The sequence below is a fragment of the Mus musculus genome, chromosome X (assembly GCF_000001635.26).
Source record: "Mus musculus strain C57BL/6J chromosome X, GRCm38.p6 C57BL/6J".
Taxonomy (NCBI): Eukaryota; Metazoa; Chordata; class Mammalia; order Rodentia; family Muridae; genus Mus; species Mus musculus.
The window spans coordinates 71,480,832-71,501,665 of NC_000086.7; the positions used below are offsets into that span (position 1 = coordinate 71,480,832).

The 20,834-nt window shown below is 44.0% G+C and overlaps 1 protein-coding gene and 1 pseudogene across 8 annotated transcripts in view; both read right to left on the reverse strand.

The window, feature by feature from the left end:
- Cd99l2 (CD99 antigen-like 2) overlaps window positions 1-12,035 on the reverse strand; it is a 72,807-nt gene extending 60,772 nt beyond the window's left edge. For 2 of the 8 annotated variants that reach the window (NM_138309.3, NM_001199349.1), the window contains exon 1: window positions 11,691-12,018. In NM_138309.3, coding sequence (NP_612182.1) covers window positions 11,691-11,757 — 67 coding nt within the window. In that variant the 5' untranslated portion in view covers window positions 11,758-12,018. Of the gene's footprint in view, window positions 1-11,690 lie in introns of all 8 variants that reach the window. The other 6 variants (XM_011247541.2, XM_011247540.2, XM_006527887.4 and 3 more) reach the window with 4 other exon arrangements.
- Window positions 12,036-17,540: 5,505 nt separating this feature from the next.
- Window positions 17,541-17,845, reverse strand: Gm8421 (annotated as a pseudogene).
- Window positions 17,846-20,834: the final 2,989 nt, after the last annotated feature.

Genomic DNA, 20,834 nt, shown 5'->3' on the forward strand with positions numbered 1-20,834 from the left:
GTGTTCTCTGTCCTTATCTCTCTATCTCTCTGTCTCTGTCTTTGTCTCTCTCGGTCTCTCTATGTCTCTCTGTATCTCTCTGTCTTTATCTATCACTCTGTCTCTCTTTGTCTCTCTGTCATTCTGTCTCTGTCTTTGTCTCTCTCGGTCTCTCTATGTCTCTCTGTGTCTCTCTGTCTTTATCTATCACTCTGTCTCTCTTTGTCTCTCTGTCATTCTGTCTCTGTCTTTGTCTCTCTTGGTCTCTCTATGTCTATCTGTCTCTCTCTCTCTGCCTCTCTCTCTCTCTCTCTCTCTCTCTCTCTCTCTCTCTCTCTCTCTCTCTCTCTCTCTCTCTCTCTCTCTCTCTCTCCACCAGAGGGTACGGGTCATCATTGGAAGCTGTTCATGTTAAACATGTGCACACACACACACAGAGTTAAGTGTGTTACTACTAATTTCAGCTATATTTAAAAAATCATTATCTTTCTCAAACAACAATATTTATGAGTTAGAGAAATAGAGAAGGGAGAAAAGATCCTATTCATAACACGAATCTATACTATAAAATGCTTGGCAACAGCACTGTGAGAAACAAAGATGAGTAAGATTATGAAAATAAACGCAAAGATAAAAAACTACATAGATCACGTTTGAATGTGAAATCTCAATAATGTAAAAGAAAATTATATCTTTCTAAGATTTTTTAAATTATGTATATAGGGGCTGAGAGGTTGCACATGTATTACTGCAGTGCTTACAGAGAGGGCCTCAGATCCTCTGGACCTAGAGTTACAGGTGGTTGTAAGTGACCTGACCTGGGCCATGGCCAGACTAGGCTACACTGGAAGATTTTTATTTGAAAAAAAAAACAAAAACAAAACAAGAACAAAAACAAAAACAAAAACAATGGGAGTGGTAGGAATCCTAATAGCATTTAATACTTTGAAATTTTTATTCTCAGCTGTACGTGACAGAAACCTGCAGGTAGACTGATTTCAAAAACAAAGAATAATTTTAGAAAGACCAGGTTTGGGCTGTCCACAGAGCTCAGAAGCATTTGGCTAGTAAGTGACGATGCTAGGTTCAATCTCTTGTATGGGAAAAGAGAAAAAGAGAGAGGAAGGAAGGAAGGAAGGAAGGAAGGAAGGAAGGAAGGAAGGAAGGAAGGAAGGAAGGAAGGATGGATCAAGAAGGAGATGGTAAAATTTCTAAATGTATTTTTTAATTGCAGAATACAAATAAGCCAGCTATATCACTAACTGTGTTCCTAGACAATGCTTGGTCCCAAGTTCAAGCCAAAGGTTATGGGGTTCACTATTCAGATGCCATTTGCCTAGACATCTGCCACAAATTCAAGTAATGAGTGCTATCCATGCCTTTGTATTTCCGTTGTCTGCTTTGTACTAAGAACACCTTCCCAAATAACAAAGAATGAGAGCCACACCTTTTTTCCCCAGTTCTGCTTCCTAGAGAATTCACTGAAATCAATAGTGTCAGAACTATTACTTTAAAAATCAACTCAAACCTACAAGACATAAGCTGGGAATGTAACACAGTTGGTAGTACGTGCATAACATTCACAGGCCCTGAGTTCCATCCCTACTATCACATACACCAGAGTGCCTGCCTGTAATCTTGGCAGTTCAGGGGTGCAGTCAAAAAGTTCAAGGTCATCCTCACCTACACAGGGACTTAAGTGTAGTCCTGTAATACAGGAGACAGTGTGTTAAAGAAAAGAGCAAGAATAGACTGGAGAAGTGGCTCAACAGTCAAGAAGATGCACTGCTCTTGCTGAATTTGGTTCCCAGCACTCAGATCAGGCGGCTTATGGCTGCTTGTAACTCTTGCTCATGGGGATCTAATACCTTCTTTTAAAAAGCCCAAATATTGGGCCAGTAAGATGGCTCAGAGGGTAAAGATGATTGCTATGTGACCTCAATCCCTGGAACACACATGGAGTGAGAACTGACTCCCATAAATTGTCCTCCACATTCGCACACACACTCACTCACTCACACACACACAAATATATATAATTTTTGGTTAGGGACAGGTCAGTCCTTTAATCCCAACACTCAGGAGACAGAGGTGGTTGGTGCTTTGTGTCCACTACAGAGTTTTATAGGACAGTCAGGGCTACATAGAGAGATCCTGTCTAAAAAACAAGCAAACTCTAGGTGGTTGTGGCAAACACGTTTAATCCTAGCACTCAGAAGGCAGAGGCAGGTGGAAATCTGAGAATTCAAGGCCAGCCTGTGCTACACAGGCTAGCCAGGGTTACACAGAGAACCCCTGTCTTGAAAAACCCAAACCAAAACAAACAAAATGAGATGCTCAGGAGACCACTGGGGAGATGGGTCAAGTACCTGCGTTTGGATCTGCAGCTCCCACATAGAAGCCAGGCATGGCAGCGTGAATCTAGGACCCTGGCAGTGTGGAATGGAAACAGGCAGATGCTGAGGGTTTGCTAGCTGTACAACATACAACTGTCCAGGTTCAGTGAGGAATTATTTCAACACAGGTAGAGTGCTAAAGAAAGATACCTAAAGAGAAATTGATGTCTCCCTCCCCCTCCCACCCTCCCCCCAACACACACAAGCTCAAAAACTGACAAAACAGGCTAGATGTGCTGACAGTGCACGCTTAGAATCCTAATGACTATTGAGAGTCACTCTCCTGTGGGGATGTGGCTACTGTAGTTTGCTCATGACTCAGTGAGCAGCCACACACTCATGTATATATGTGCAGTACTAATTTGATTTAAGAGAATATTAATAACAATTAAAAAGACATGAAGTTGGGAGGGACATGGGATAGGGCCTGGGGGGACGTTGGAGGGAGGGAGTCGTACATGGATATGCTCAATATGCATTGTATAAATGTATAAAGCATTCAAAAATAAAAACGTTTTTTAAAATAAATAAGGAAGCAAACAAACAAAACTGATAAAGCTTATGAGACAACAAGAAATCCAGAGCTGTGGGAGCCCACACACATGCCTCTGAGGCATTAGAAACTTTCCAAGGCAGGCAAAGCACCAAAGTCAAGCTTCTGCATAGTAAGTTAAGAAATGTAATAAAAACTCTCCTCAAATCAAATTTGAAGCCAAAATGTTAGAGCCAAGGAATAAGACTGACTCAAAAGCAAAAGTGCATTTCCTAAATTAAGCCCTGAAGACTGAAAGGATCTAAGAGCTGGTGACACCAGGCAAAGCAAAACAAAAACTCAAGAGAAATCATGTATTTTAGACTTCGAAGCTATGTGTGTGTGTGTGTGTGTGTGTGTGTATAACCCTGATATAATATATATATATATATATATATATATATATATATATATATATATATATATGCTTTAGTGCTACTACTACAACCTTTCATTTGATTATATTATAGTTTATTCTCTTGGTTTTCCTGTACAAGATTATAAACTGAGAGCAAAGACTAATATTTTATTTCCATGTCTGTTAACACAAAACACCTGACTTGATAAGCAAAAGATACTGACTTTTTAAAATGAGTCAATAAAGAAGTTATCAGTCCTTTCATGTATGACTTAGGATTAGGGCAAAGAATGGTGATGACTTGGAGAGATCAATAGATAGATGGATAGATAGACAGACAGACAGACAGACAGACAGAGATATATTGCAATGATAATGAAGAAAAATACAGCCAAGAAAACAGGAAATGGAGCATTGTGAGCAGGAGCCAGGAGAAAATCATAAAGAGGGGACTGATCCAAAGGCAATGCATTAAAGAAGAACCCAACTTAGACGACCCCACAGCAATCAGAGTAATATCAATGAGTAAATCTTGTAGGTTTATATCATGATAAAGTTGACAAGGCCAAGTGCTGGCAAGGCTGTTACACAATGGCTACTATAGAACCAAACCTGCTTTGTTGGGAGATCATTGGGTACCACTTCATAACAATGAAGTGATAAGCACTGTGCACAGCAGAAACTACACTCCTGGGTATAATTTTGGAATAGGAGGCATCAAACTTTTTGGTCTTACAACTCTAGATGCTAAAACACTTGAAGACCTTCATGTGCATTTTAAATATGGTTTCTCACTATTGGTATTTACCATATTACAGGTAAAAAATTAAGGCACAAGACAGAGTGCACACTCCATTAGTCATTGTACTGGCTAGTTTTGTGTCAACTTGACACAACTGGAGTTATCACAGAGAAAGGAGCTTCAGTTGAGGAAATGCCTCTATGAGATCCAACTGTAAGGCATTTTCTCAATTAGTGATCAAGGGGGAAAGGCCCCTTGTGGGTAGGACCATCTCTGGGCTGGTAGTCTTGGGTTTTATAAGAGAGCAGGCTGAGCAAGCCAGGGGAAGCAAGCCAGTAAAGAGCATCCCTCCATGGCCTCTGCATCAGCTCCTGCTTCCTGACCTGCTTGAGTTCCAGTCCTGACTTCCTTGGTGATGAACAGCAGTATGGAAGTGTAAGCTGAATAAACCCCTTCCTCCCCAACTTGCTTCTTGGTCATGATGTTTGTGCAGGAATAGAAATTCTGACTAAGACAGTCATCAAAGCACATTTTTTGGTAAAACTTTTGTTATAAAAGTTTTTCAAATTAAACAACAACAAACAAACAACAACAACAACAAAAACCCAAAACCAAAACTCTCAGGCATTGAGATTGGAGAGACCTACTGTCTATCCATCTTATTTAATTCCTATACAGTTAGAACAGCCAAAGCTCACCAGAGCCCACAAAGATGTCCTCTGACCTCAATTCTTCCAACACATCTATCCCGAGGCAGTAAGGAAAACAGAAAATTTGGTGACTCATGAGAGTATTGAAATCAGAGAGGGAACTCAAAACATACATCTGAAAACTGTCTGAATCCTTTTATCCTACCATTTGGGAGCAAAAGCAGGAGAAACATGTGAAATCAAGGCTAGCCTGAGCTACATATAGAGATCCTGTCTCAGAAAAAAAAAATCTGTCAAGGTCTGGGGTGTGTTTTGGCTTTCATTCCTATACCTAGTACCACACACATACAGAGACATCTTGAGAGTCATGAGAGTCTTTGCCAAAATCAGTGGTACTCCACCTGTAGAGATCCATGCTCCAGCACACTATCTGCACTGGGCACTATCTGCAGTCCTCTTCTGGTTGCAAGACAGAAGGGTGCTACCTGGATCTGCTAGGTAAAAGCAAGAGATTGTGTGCCAAACATCTTTATACTGCACAGAACAGCACCCACTTTTCCCTTGCCAACAAAATATCCATTATCAATCAACCAACTTTCCTTTTCCTCTTATTGCCCCACCACCAATTCCTGGAACCCAGAAGCTCATATATGCTAGACAGGTTTTAACACCATGCTACCCCAACCACATATAACTTCCAGGCTAAATTTCAAAGTCATAGTGGTAAGGAACTGCTCTGTAGTCTGTATGTAGACACAGGTAAACCTAAATAACTCTTCTCTGGCATAGACAAGAGCCCCAGGATGCCACAGCTTGTGGCTTAATCTAGACTTCTGAAGACTGATGTGCTGCCAATTCCACTAAGGGAGCTGTTCTACTGGACACTGTGCTCTCTGTTTGAAGCCTCAACCATATAACCATAGAGAAAATTCTAGAAAAACCTTTGGATCCAACTAGCTTACCCCCTTTCATTGGAGAGAGAATGTGACAACTGGCAACTAACATCATTCAAAGGCCTAGAAATAAAGACATACACAGAGCACCAAATACCTCTAATGATCATTGCTACTCAGAGAACTAAAGGGACCAGCTTTGTGCTAGAGGTATACACAGTCACTGCCACTAGGAAAACTGGGGAAAGCATTAGGGGATGGAGCATTTCAGCAGGACATTACAACTCAGTGAGTTTGTGCCACAGTTTTGAAACTGGGGCTAAAAGTCATTGGACACTTCTCCACTTGCAAGGTAAAATATGTATTGTTACCTGGAATCTCAGCTATACTTTGTGACTTATAATGTATATAATTCAATGAAAGCAACACTTTGTGACTTCAGAGGCCAGTTGACTAAAGGGCATATATGCAGACCTATGGAAGAGTGGCCTCTAATTTGCTGTATAGCTGAGGCTAGCCTTGGATTCCTGATTCTCCTGAAGGTTGGGATTACAGACATGTACCAGCAAATCCAATGGTGATCTTCTCTACCTCCTTTAGAACAACAAATCCTCAGTCAATGGACCTCTGAGCAGGCCTCCGGAAGAGCTGAGTCTACAATAAAGAAAGGTTCAGGAGCCTCGGAGCCAAGCTTCCCAGTTACTCAAGAGCAGTAGAGGAATGACATTCAAATTGTACAAAGTGACAGTAAACACAAAGTTGGAAAATCAAACCATCAGGTAGGAAACACAACTGGAGACAGGAAAGTCAGTGTATCTAGAAAGTATATTCCTGGAACCCAGTGAAGCTCCCGGTCTTTAGGCCTCTCTGAGCAGCCAGAACAGGTCTTTCATTGTCATCTCTCTTGAGCAGTGGCTCTCAAGCTTTCTAAAGCTGTGACCCTTTAACACAGTTCCTCATGCTTTGAAGACCCCCAACCATAACATTATTTTCGTTGCTACCCACAAATACTTATTTGAATGACTTCTGTGCATTTGTTACAGTTACTTGCTGTCTGTCTTGTGCTGAGAAATGACGGTCTGTAACATCAAAAGAGGGGCTGAAAACTTATTAAACCTCTCAAGACTGAGTCTCCAGACCCTGTGAAGGACTAATTAACACACAAAATGGTAACCTCAGAACCACTCAGGGAAAGAAAATTCTCCCCATCCTCATGATACCCAATTCCCACAACTAAGGAAGGCAGAGTCAAGGAGCTTAACGCCAATCTTGCATACTTTCTGGGGCACATCTATAAAGCCTGATCCCCCAAGTCAGTGCACAGATTGCTGTTAGGATCCCAGCATGGCCACTCAGTGCTTAGCACCTGGGGTCACTGTGCTCTTGTGCACCTAGTTCTGCTGGCTGTTTGCTGAGGCAGAAGGCTAGCCCCAAATTCAAGATCCTCCTGACTCCACTTATGGAGCACTGGGAATAAAAGGCATGTGTCACCACATCTGGCATAATTAGCAGAGTATTTGTTTTCTTTTGGTATGATGTGGCGTTTTTGGATTCCTTTTCTTTCCTTAGGCTAGCCTGGAACTCACCATGTAGTCTAGACTGCTCTCAAACTCACAGCAATCCTTCTGCATCATCCCCAAATGCTGGGATTAGGCATAGGTCAGCACATCCAGCTTCCCTTTGTTAAAAGATTACATTTATTTATTCATTCTTTCTTTTGTGGTAATGAAGATAGAGCCCAGGTCCTTGCACATGTTAAATAAGTATCCCACCAATGAGCTACGTCTTCAGCTTTTTGAATTATTTGAAATGAAGATTTAATTCACATAACACAAGTAAGCCTTTCAATGTGTCTAACCCAATCATTTTTATGGTACTTTAGGGATGTACAGCATCACCTTTCTCTATTCCATTATTCCCCAAAGCCTTTCCCTTCTAAGCAGTGACTCACCATCATCTCCTTCCCCTACCCCTCAGCAACCACTAATCTAACTTTTGTTTGCATAGATGTGAGGCCTCTGACCATTTCATGTAAACAACACGGTCAGGATGTGCAAAGTGCATTTTTAAAAATGTTGCTTGGAACATCAAAGAAGTAGGATTAATATGTGCTAATCTGAAAAGGGATTCTGGAAGGTAGGTCCTGCGCTAAGCACTTTAGACACTTAAATTTATTTAATCCTAATAAATACCACACCAGGAAGAAAGGGCTATTGTCCCCATGGTATAATTGAAGAAACTAACAGTATCGTCTCCAGAAGGTTGCTAAACTCCGTGGAGCTACATGTTTCTCATGGAGGAAGTTGGTTACTGTCCACTACTTTTATTTCATTTTTAAGATTAACATATAAAGTAACGAGCTTCAGTATATGTCATACATATACTGTTATACTTCACTCATGTTCACTGTCCCCATTATCCACTACTTATTCTCCCTTCTGCCTCCATCTTGATTTCATATATTCATATAATCACATCTGAGAAAATGTTATACTTATCTCTCCCCCATTCACCTCCTCCTTTTCTTGTCACATTACTACTTCCCTACCTCTTCTCAACAGCCCTGCTCTATCTTCATTCAAGCAAATATAAATATATACATGGATACACATATAGACTTAGCATATGAGAGAAGACATTTAGGTATTTGCCTTTCTGGGTGACATATTTTTACTTAACATGATCGTCTCCAGTTCTACCCATTTTCCAGCATGGAATATAATTTTTCTCGTTCACAGAGGAATGAAACTCCATTGTGAGGCTGGTTCAGTAGGGAGAGGCATGTGCCATCAAGCCTGATAACTGAGTTTGATCCCTGGAACCTATATAGTGGAAGAAGACAACAATGAAAGAAAGTTGTCCTCTGACCTCCATGTGTTCCCTGCAGTGTGGCATGGTGCCTACACATACACACCCCAATAATAATAACAATAATAAGAAGAAGAATAACAATAATAATAATTTAAATTGTTTCAAAACTCCATTGTGTACATGTACATTTTCATTAGCCACCTGTCAATTGATGAGAGTCTAGACTAATTCCATATCCTGGCTATCAGGAATAGTGACAAACATGGTCGACAGCTATCTTCATGGTCTGTTAACTTAAGGTCCTTTAGGTATGTGTGCAGGAGTGGTAGAGCTGAGTCATAACATGAGTTCTATTTGCAGTTTTTGAGGAACCTCACACTGATTTCCACAGTGGCTGTACCAGTGGTGAGTAAGGCCCCCTGCATCCTCATCAGCACCATTCTAACCTCAAGCAATTTTAATTTGCATTTCCCCAAAGACCTAGGATGTTGAACATTTCCTCAAATATTTATTAGCCATTTATATTTTGTCCTTTGAGAGCTATCTATTTACTGATTGGATGCTCCTGGCTGTGGGGAAATGGAATTGCATGGACCCTATTTGTCCCTTATTTTTCACGACTGAAACAGGTCACTATGTATGTCGAGGGGTAAAGCAGATCACAGTGGCAACCTTCCCAGGTTGGTACATGGGATACATGTGTGGGATGTACTAAGATTCTGTCTCATGGAAGGCCTTCTTGAAGTATAGGTACCATTAGGACTCTTAGACACACAAATACACACACACACACACACACACACACACACACACACACACACACCTGAGGTCCTTCTCCCTGGTGCTCAGAAGAACAACTTGCCACTCAGGGAACCTTCAGATAACACACCTCCCCTCAGAAAAGGTTTCAGAAGCAGTAGAACACACATTAATGTTAACTCCCCCTATGTTTTTATAGAGCAACTTCTTAATCACCCTCCCAACTTTTCAGAGCTAAAATCTATCTCTGCTTCCTAGATCCTGGAGGGACTTTACATCTTATCCCCAGAAGTGCTTCTGGGACCTTTCGCATGCCTTCTATGGTTGCTCAGGTACAACCCATTACTGAGGACCAGTAATGGGACCAGTAAAGGGACACTGAGGTAGAGCTCTCTGGACCCCACTACAGAAAAATTAGGTCCCTACCTTCAAAACAAAGATACTTCTGGCTTAGTACTCTTAGGTCAAACAAAGAAAAACAGAAAGATCACAGAGTGGTATGCTTATTTGGATTGAACCCTGCTATTCCTTCTGATGATGTCACCTCAGTTCCCTTACCTGGAAGTGAGGATCCTAACCTGAACAGTTGTTGTGATGTTTCACTCAAAACAAGATGCATGTTAGGCATGGTGCCACATAAGTGTAACCCCAGGTCTCAGGAGGTAGAGGCAAGAGAACCAGAAATCTAAGCCACAGCCTCAGTAAGCAGAGGCAGGAGGATCAAGAGTTCAAGACCAGCTTTGAACACAGCAAATTTGAGGCTACCAAATTGGGCTACATGAATATCTGTCTTTAATTTTTAAAAAAAGCAAACAAGCAAACAAGGAAAGAAGACATAGGATCTACATGGCACACAGAAAACACCCAGGAAGTGGTGACATTCCTGCACCAAAGACATCTTTGTGATTTTAGTCATTATATGCACTGGTTAAACAGGTTTAGAGAACTCATTTTCAGGAAGCCAAGGAAGGTTAGAAGTGGGGCAGCCTCCAGGTCTAAATGAATGATGCCTAGTGTTTTAAGATGGTTACTGTGGAGTCATGGAAGCCTGGGAGCAAACCCTAGCTGCCAATTAATCACTGTATGACTTCACCTCTACCAGCTTCCCCAATCTGTCTCAACTCAAAGCAGGAAAACCTGAGGCCATTTATAGTCTAGTTTCAAAACCTCCACGCTATAAGATGCAATTATCTACCATGCACAGGGCTTCAGGTTCCAATTCAGCAAAGGAAAAAAATCCACATTTATAGTCTCAGGCATCCCCTGCAGTGTTTGGAACACAACCCTCAAGGATAAGGTAGGCTACTGGATGCTTTACAAAAGCCCATTTGACAATATAAATTTTATCACCAAAGGGAGACTAAAAATGTGAGCCACTCTTTATCCCTGTGACTGTTTGCTTTCCTCCCTCCATAGCGTCTATGACATAGATCTGATGTTTATGCTGGGTTTCTTCCTCTACCAGATTGTCATCGCAGAGATACAAGTCTTGGCTGTCTTCACCCTCTGCAGCATCGGCTCCTAGAACCCAGAACCGAGACTCTGTAGCTCACTGAAAGGTTCTATAAGTGACATAAGCTTACTAAAAGTCAGTGCTACGACCAAGTTTTGTTTGCCTAAGCCTGTTTCTCACTGGTTGGGTTTGCCTTCATTTTCAGAAAGCTCAAAGCATAATCTTGCTTTGAATCAATTATAATTGCAGTGTTTTCTTGAAGCCATTTTCCCCTCCTGATGTGGAAACGGGACATAAATAAAGAAGACTCTGCTGGTACATGCTTAAGATGCTATTCTCAATCACAGATTGTATTTATCATAGGAAGATGCTACTCAGACTTGAATGTGCCTGCAAATTCCTGGAGGATCTGATTATTTCGCTAAATAAAACACAGAATCTGACTCAGTAGGTCATGAGCTACTTACTGCATTTCTAACATTAGACCCCAGGTGATGCCACTGCGGCCTGGTCCACAAATTGAGTTGCACACAGTGGAAGAAACTTGTTCCCTTGATTCAGCACAATTTCTGTGTCCACTTCCTTCACAAAATATGACCAAAGTCTCTAGAAGTGTAGGGACAGACACCAAAAGCATGTAGGACGCTGTTAAGACCTCCAAGTTGCCCCCACCCTATTTTTGCTTGGCCTCACACCAAATCCTCTGAGATCCTGATGAAAGTGGCCAGAAAGTCTCCTTGGAGGCTCTCCAGATGCTTTGCTGCAGGTGGCCTCACAGTCAATTTTCAAAATGACTGCTTTTTCCAAGGTTTTTCCCAAGGTACACTCCTAGGGACAGCTGTTGTCACCAATGCTTGGCTAGGATTTTGAATATCCTAGTATTTTAATACCAGCCCTAAGAAGGTCCCATCCCTCATCTTCAATTCACAGTGGGTTCAGTTCCAAAAGTCTCAGACCCTCACCCCTTTTGGCCTAGAGCTCAGGTCGCCCGATTCTCCCCCACCCCCACCCCCGCCCCCATCGGGTCAGCCAGGCGGAGACAGGGCCGCTCATGCGCAGAGCGACCCCCAGGCCACAGGGCGGGGTCCCTGAGTGCCCCAGCCCGCACCCACCTTACCTCTCTGGACAAGGGTGGCCAAGGAGAAAACGAGGCAAACGAGGAAAGCCGTGAGCCTGGCCACCATGGCTGGGAGCAGGCGCAGGGGCCCGGAGGAGCACAGTTAGCGCAGGAGGGCCCGAGGGGGAGGGGAGGAGCCGGGGAGGAGGAGCCTAGCACAACCGCAGGACCCCGCCCAGAGCTGGCACTACTAGCTCAGCCAGGGAGGGCGGTGGCGAGGCGCGCCTAGATGCCTGCGGGGGGAGAGGGGGGAGTTGAGAGGCTGACTCTGCTGGGCCCACTGCACGAGACGGGAAACACTGCTGTCTCTGGGACTTGGCCGCAGTCTGAAGGCGGGACATGGGGAAGAGGGCGGGGGCGGGGCTCACAGACACCCATTGGGTCTCCTGATCTGGATTGGGTGGCATGTATACTTGCTGCTCACAGGCCCCTTCCCATCCCGCTGTCGCTATGGGAATGTCAGAAGTAGCCTGCGAGCCCCTAGCAGTGTGTCACCAGAAGCCAGGGGGTGGGAAACAACTGTGGAAGTAATGCTCAGAAAAGGCCACCTGTGAGACCACTACACCCTGCCCAGAGGTTGTGACCTTGGGTCGCACCTTCCTCCTCTAGCTCAGTTCTCCCAGCTTTGAGGACCTCAGCGCCTCAGCAGCACTTGCTACTCCAGGCTGAAAACTGCAACAAAATCCCAGTCCGGAACTAAAAGAACGGGTCTGTTTGTGTAGCTGCTAGGAACCAGGTGGAAGCTGGCGAAGCCATGTCAGGCAACAGGGAGGGTGAGCTCAGCCCAGAGTAAAAGCTCTGGGGAACAGTTCCCGAGACTTGCGTTAGAGACAGGGTTAGTACTGCGAAAGTTCACAGCTGCTCAATCTATTGTGACCAACAAACGCGCTGCAGTCTTTTCCCATGAATCTCTGCAAATGGAGTCCACCTCCCTGGCGGCGAGAATGCAGATATTCTCTGCTGCTGACAACCAAAAGCCTACTTACTGCAGCCTGGAAGTGAAAGCTCCCAAGAAAGCCGGGCTGCAGCCAGCTCTCAGGACAAAGAAACACTGCTCAGGGTGGCAGCATGGAACCTGTCTATGCCATCATAATCATGCGGCTGCCCTGGAGTCACTTCCAAGGACTGCTCCTACTCCTATCCCCAGGGTTCGTGGGCAGAAAAAACACATATGCACAGGCAGGCACACACACACACACACACACACCCCTCTGTGTCTGTCTGTCTGTCTCTGTCTTTCCTCTCCCCTCCCTCTGTTTACTCCCTCTCTGTCCTCCTTTCTCTGTTTCTATTCTATCCATTGCACTAAATATGAGACTGGGAAAGACAAACACAAAGTGTTAGGAGTAGACCTTCCCATGGACAAAAAAAAAAAAAAAAAAAATCCCGGCTGGAGCTGAAGAGTAGAAATAGCCAATAAATCTTTATTTCTTATAATGGCGTTATGTATCCCCTCAGTAATCAAGGAGAGGAAATGAATGAGTGGGAGTGCCATGACTTTGAGGGAATTACCATGGGACTATGCAATCAAAGGGGCCAAGAACAATGGCTTTCAGAAGCCCATGGAACAGACCTTGCTGAACAACAACAACAAAGTCGATGGGGTGATGGAGTGGTAGGATGGACTATAGTGAGGACTCTAAGAAACTGAGCTATCACAGTGGAGGTACTGGCAGGCAATGATGCAGGACCTAACTTCTATGCTTCTCTACAAGTTAAGCATAAAAGATGACCTGCCTTGATAAAGGAGCAAGAACCAAGAAAAAAAAGAGTGGTGTTATAATATGTCAAATGATACCAGATAAGCAAAAAACCTAGTTAATCAAAGTGCCTGAATAAGGCTATGAGATAGCATCCCCTTTGTAAGATGATGTATCTGGGGCCTAGTGTGTCTCTCAGTCTCTTTTAAGTGGGGTTAATTTGAGTGTGGGAAGCATGGTGCATCTTTCAGTTGGAGAGAAGTGCTTACCTGGAACTTGCTGAGCAACTCAGATAATTGTAGTCCTGCTGAATGCCAAGTGAACATAGACCTGATTTACACACAGGAAATCCAACACTTACAAGCCATAATCCTTGTACCCTCCACTGTGCACAACTTCCTTATTATCAATGCTTCTGAGTTCTGGGACCAATGGCTGACCAAGCATCTTGTAGACACACTACGCCCTTCTCCTTACCCTGTACACCTAGCTCTTCCCTGAACTTCTCATGCCCTGAGTATTGCCACCAACTGAAAAAAAGCATTTGAGTTCTTCAAGCTTTCCTCCTAAAATGCTGACCTTTTTCACAAGACAGAAAAATGTATCATGATCCTAGGAGCACAGCAGTTGTCCAGAGTATGCCAAGAACACTGCCAATGACCCTCATTGTCTTTCTGTGAGTCAGCCTGGTGTTCAACCACTCCCCGGCTTTCTTCTCCTGTTGTTATATATCAGACCCAGGGTAAAATATGACCAGTTAAGCCATGATCTCTTGGAGGTCTTGGGTTTCAGTATCTTGCCAGGACCATGAAGTTCTATTGCTACCCAACTGAACAGCTGCCAAACATTTCTCACAAAATGGTCACCCTCAAATTTTATGTGCCATCCACCTTTCCAAGGGGACCTCCTTCAGCCTTGGCCAAAGCAACCGAAGTAGGTGGCATCTACCAACGAGGACACTGATACTGCTTAAGATGCCCATCAAGAGAGTACCACTGTCCCTGTTGAAATGGCTCCTCTCTGACAGTTATGATGAGTCATCCCTTCAATCCCAACCATCCAGATGCTGAGGCAGGAGAACTACCACAATATCAGAGCCAGCGAAGGCTACACAGGAAAATGCTGCATACTTGTCATTCCCTGATGCTTCACCTCTGCGTTAGCTGCCTCCCATGAGCTTCTGCCACATCTCTCAGGCTTGGGCCCTAACACCAAGTCTTTACTGAACCCTACACACACCACACACACACACACACACACACACACACACACACACCACACACACACACACACACCACACACACACACACTCACACACACACACACACACACACCACACACACACACCACACACACACACCACACACACACACCACACACACACTCACACACACACACATACACACCACACACACACACACCACACACACACACATACCACACACACACACACACACACACACACACACACTCACACACACACACACACACACACACACACACACACACACACACACTGGTGCTGCAGGAAGAGGGAGCATTAGGAAAGGAAGGTCTCCTGTCCATCAACCTAGCTCCCCACTGAGTCCCATCCTCCATGGCTGACTTCATACTAAAGGTCCCAGCCAGTTATGTGCAGAGAAGCAAAAAGAAGCTCCAACCCCCAGAGTCTTGACCTTTATTCTGTAACCATGACCTTTGTTGCTGTACAAAAGTCCTTTATTTAATGGAACATTGCAGGGTTTTGTTTAAAGTGCTTGCTGCAGAAAATTAAAAATTCCCAAATTGAAAAAGAAAAAGAAAACAAAATCTAGCAGGCAAAATTGACACATCTTGGAGCCTTTAGCTCACAAGGACACAGATGTATGAAAACTGGCAGAGCATGTCCCATAAGTGGACAGGAGCTCTGGAAAAGGCGCCCCTCTTCTTTTATAACTTGCAAGCACATTATCACCAGACTCCCCACAGCACTCCTCATCTCTGGTTTTGAGGATTTGGTCATACGGCAAGGTCAGACAAGGTCTTGGATGCCAAGTCAACAGCAAAGGTTTCATCCTGAGAACACAGGAAAAGCATTAAAGGCTTCTAAAGAACCTGTAGCCTGCCAAAGCCTGTGGTTAATGGAAGAATGACCAGCATAATGTAAGAGGAAAGACTAGGGCTGGATTCTAAAGGCCACATTAGAGGGTAGCAGGAGTTGTCTGGGCCTGGTTAGAAGGCAGGGGAAATGAGGAACTTCAAGGACACGGGAATTGAGCCAGGAGAGGGAAGCAGTTAGAGTCAAGGCCCAGTGTAGGAGCTGGAGGCTTCTGCCTACAGACCATTGTCCTGTAGAATTGATGTAAGGGGAAAATAACAGTGGACCCAGCCAAGAAGAAAGGAGTTCCCAGAAAAAAAAGAAAAAAAAAACAAAAAAACAAAAAAACAACGACTGAGGAGAATGCGGGAGGGACTGGAGAAGAGACACATGAAATAGGAGTTGACAGAACTACATCATGCAAAACTTGGGGACCAAGGGAAGTTTCCACTCTCCTAAAGCTGCTGAAGAGGTTTAAGCAGAACAGGGTAACGCTGCCAAGAGGACAAGATCAGATTATTGGGGTTTTCTAGATCAGTTTCTCCAAGGAACTTCAGAACTGTACTGTGTAAAAGCCAGTATTTTCCTTAGAAGACCCTAGCACTAGTGTGTGTGTGTGTGTGTGTGTGTGTGTGTGTGTGTGTGTGTAGGGTTCAGTAAAGACTTGTGCCTGTGTTGAATCCCTGGCAAAGAAAGAAGAGGGGAGAGGAGGAGGAGAGAGATGAGAGAGATGGAAAGAAAAATGGAAAAGGAGGGGAGGGGGAAGAGGGAAAGAGAGGGAGGATGAAGGGGACATGAAGGATTGAATCCAGAGCTTCACACATGCAAGGCATGTACTCAACCACAGAGCTGCATGGCCTTCCCTTGCGGGGGGAGGGGCTTTCTCAGCCCCTCAAGGACCACATCATGGTGAAGACAGGGGCAGTACTAGTTGTGCAGCAATGGTCCAGAAGGAAAACGAGGTGCAAAAGGCCACTTGGTCCTTACTCCTTGTTGAGGCTCATTATGATGAGAAGGAGCCCTCCTCTCTGTCTATCCATATGCAGAGTACCCAGCGGCTTTGGGAATCCTGCGTGCTAAGTCAGGCAGGACAAAACCTTCCACCTGCATGTTTTCCTAATGTGAGAGGCCCTCTGCACTGTTCATTTCAGGGCTCAGTCGAGTTAATATGGAATTTGCATAAGCACCTGGCAAGAAATAACTAATATCTCCAGAATATTTCCGAGGCAGCATTTTCTACTCTGAATCCTGACCTCAGTAGGAACAAGGATGAATATTGGTTGGACTTTATTGAACTTAGCTGGTGAAATCTCTCCCTGCAAGCACTTGAGAGACTCAAATCACAGAATCAGCATCTAGGCTCTTTCTGTTGTGTTTTCTGTCAGTGAAGCTGCCTAAGAAACCTCACAGGAAAGTCGTGAGACATAAATGTTAACAGAGCTCTAATTAGAAGCTGTGCCGTGTTGTTCCACTAGGACTTCGTGTCCACTGATGTCACCAGAATCTCTGTTCCTTCTCCACCAGTATTCTTTCTTAGCAAATGGCATCGACTGCTCTCCCAATCCTAAAAGCAGCCATGAGCTTCTCCTGCTCAGTTCTATCCATCCCTCTATCCACAGCAGACTCCACCAGAGCATTCTCCATCCAGCATACAGAGGAAGCCTCAAAGGTAGCTAGCCTCATGTTAAAGCCTCTGCATCTCACCAAGAAGTCTAAACTCCTGTCCCTGACCAACAAATTCCTCCCAGACCTACACATCCCACTGAGATTTGGTTCAGCTCCCGCCTTCCTGCAAAACTTATCAGTTCATGGGTCATTTACTAGCATCTGCCTTTTCTGCCAACACAACTCTCCCAACACACCTGTGTACAATGACTTGCTTGCCTTTATCCATCACTGCTTCTAGTTTAACCAGGTGATCATGCTAGAACCTACTAATGCCTCCTAGACCAACAAAATATATCCTTTTCTTCCTCCCTCCCCCCTCCCTCCTTCCATCCTTCCTTCCTTCCTCCCTTCCTCTCTCCCTTTCTTTCCTTTTATAGGAACGATTTTTATTGTGGGATTGTTCAATCAATCCTTCTTGGCCGCCACCTTCCTCATGGCTGCTAGCACATTGCTCAGCTGCTCCTGCTTTCTCTTGGCACGGATGTGCATGCCCACTTTCTTCTTGTTGAACTTGAGTGCGCGCTTGTCCTTGGACACTGAGCAACACCATGGCGCGCTGCTCATAGGGCATGAAGCTGAACACCTCCCAGATCATGTCCCACATGAACTTGGTGTGCTTGGTAAGGTGCCCGAGGCGCAGGCTTGCTGAAGTTCTTCATCACCTGGTGGCCCATGTTGAGGTCCACAGCCATGGGGTAGTGCAGGGCCATGGCTGCTGCTCTCCAGTGGCAGCTGAGACAGGAAAAAATGTATCCTTTTCACTGGGAATGTATCCTTTCCTCTCTCACGGGTCCTGTGCTTGATTCTAACACCAAGCTTTTAAGACAGCTTTTGTTTGTTTTCAGAAAAGAGAGAAGGCAAAGAGATGGCTTAGTCAATGAAGTGTCCGCCATCGGATCATGAGGACCTGAGTCCAGATTCCTGGAATCCACATAAAAAGCTAGGTGTGGTGGGAGGCAGGCAGAGTTGAATCCCTGAAGCTACTTGGCCAGGCAACAGCCAAATTACAAGTGTCTGATTCAGAGAAAGACGCTATTTAAAAACAATGAAGGAAGAGAGTAATCAAAGAAAGACACTGGTATAGACCCTAAGCCCACCCCAACCCCTCCACACACGAAAACAGGTTTAGGAACAAATTGCTGTGAGATGTGCTGTGAGATGTGCTGCTACTGGCTCCATGTCCCTCAGCCCTAGCTGGATGATGATAGCATGAGGGCTGAAGTATCATTCATAAAGCACAAATCACCCTTGTGCTGGTTAGTTTTGATATTTGAGTTTATTTGATTGTGAAGTGCTTAAGATGTCTGGAGGCATCGCTGGGTAGAGCACTTGCCTAGCACATGTGAAGCCCTGGCTTTCACACACACACACACACACACACACACACACACACACGCCATATCCTCTTACCCCAACCTGCCCATTGTACCTCTATCACTCTCCAAAACAATAACAAACAAGGGATCAAAAAAAAAAAAAAAGCAAGCAGAGATAGAGCTAGGGCATCCATGAAGCACGCCTTTAGGTGGGTCTCTGGGGTGTTTCTGAAGAAGATCAAATAAAGGGGGGCCTCCAGTACTCTACAGATAAAGGACAGACATACCATTATAATTCCTAGGTCAGCCTTCTCTACAAAGCAAGTTGTAAGCCAGCCAAGGCTATATAGCAAGAGCCTGTCTTTAAAACTAAATGACTCTCCATGAATGAATGTAGACAGCTGATAGCTCAAAAGGAATAAAAGTAGGGAAGGAAAAAGACTTTAGACATAGGTGTATTCTCTTCCTCCCCTCCCCCCCAGGATGGACTAAAACTATGAGCCAAAATGACCTTTCCCAACTCTAGCTGTGGTGGTGCCTCTACCTGCATCTTCAGTGCTGTGGAGTGTGGATCGCTGGGGCTAAGTGACTGCCAGCCTAGCACCAAGTTCAGTGACAGACCATAATCAAAAGAAATAAGACAGAAAGTGACAGATCAGGACACCTGATGCTCTCCTCTGCTTTCTGCACGCACAAGCATGTGCACCCACACACAGACATACACATATAACACGGACATGCAGAAAGACATACAGAGGATCAAATAAATAATAGATGGTTACTGTCATCTGATGTGTTATATAAGTTTCTTGTCAAGCAAATCTAATACAAATCTTTTATAAGGGTTCAATTAGTGCAAAACAATCCCTTCTATATCGTTCTAGAACATTTTCATCACTCCCAGACAAAACAAAGCCTAGACCCACTTACACAGTCATTCTCCACTTCTCCTGTCCCTAACCCCTGGAAACTACTAATCTCATTTCTGTCTCCAAGATTTGCTTTTTGTTGGTTAGTTGTTTTCTTCTGTTTTGGCTTTTTTGTTTGTGTCATCCTGGCTATCCTGGAACTTCCTCTGTAGACCAGGCTGACCTTGAACTTGAAGATCTGCCTGCCTCTGCCTCCTGGGTGCTGAAATTAAAGGCATGTGCCACAAGAACCCAGGTTCAAAATTTGCATACCCTAAACTTTTCATATGAAGAGAGTCATATACTATGTAATCTCTATTGTCTACCTTTTTTCATGGATTGTTTCTGAGGCTCATCCACACTGCACCATGTATTAGTCCATGCCTATAATAAAATACTAAAGGCTGGGAAATGTATAAAGAAAAGAGGTTGATTTGGCTCACAGTCTTGGAGATTGAAATCTTCAAGATCTGTAGAAACATGAGGAAGGGGATACACAGTAAGACAGGATTTTTAAGTCTCTGGTGTCAGTCTCTCTCTCTCTCTCTCTCTCTCTCTCTCTCTCTCTCTCTCACTTTCTTTGAGACATGGTCTCAAACTCACTATGTAATCAAAGCTAGACGTGAACTCCTGGTCCTCTAGACTCTACCTACCAAGTGCCAGGATTGCAGGTATGTGATACTATAATTATTTTTCCTGTTATTTATCTAATAAAAATATCTGAGCAATTTAAGGAAGGAAGGATCTATTTTGGTCCACAGTTTGAATGTACAGTTCATTGTGGTGGGGAAGGCATGGTGGCTGTACTGTTGTGGCTAGTCACACTTCATATGTGGTTAGAAAGCAAGCAGAGATGGATGCTGGTGCTCAGCTCACTTTCTCCTTTTTATAAAGCCCAGGACCCAAGCCCCATGGGATGCTGCTGAGCACATTCAGAGCTACTTTGCCCTCCTCAGCCAAAGCTCTCTGAAAATTCCCTCATATACACAACCTGAGGTATGTTTCCTAGGTGATTCAAAGTCCAATCAATTTAACAATGAAGACAAGCCATAAGGTCTGACAAATCTTGCTCTTTTATAACAACACATGCCGGTGGCAAGAAACTGCAGTCCCACTGGAACTATATTCTTCTGAGAGCAGTGGCCCAATGACCTGTGCTAAATGCTACACTGGGATACACTTAAATTATACCTGTGAAATATATATATATTCCTAACTATGGCTGAAGAACATTCTCTGATATAAATTTTGTTTACTCAGTTGATTTTTTTTCATAATTTGAGACTATTGTAAACAATGATGCTACATGCATGCTTATACAAGTCTTTGAGTGGACATGTATCTTAATTTCTCTTGGCTACATATGTGGAATTCTTGGAATCAGGGAAGCTATTAAATTACAATGTTGATGCTCAACTCAAGTTTCCAAAGTACTCATCCTGGGGAGATTAGGCATGTGTATGTATATAGCTAAT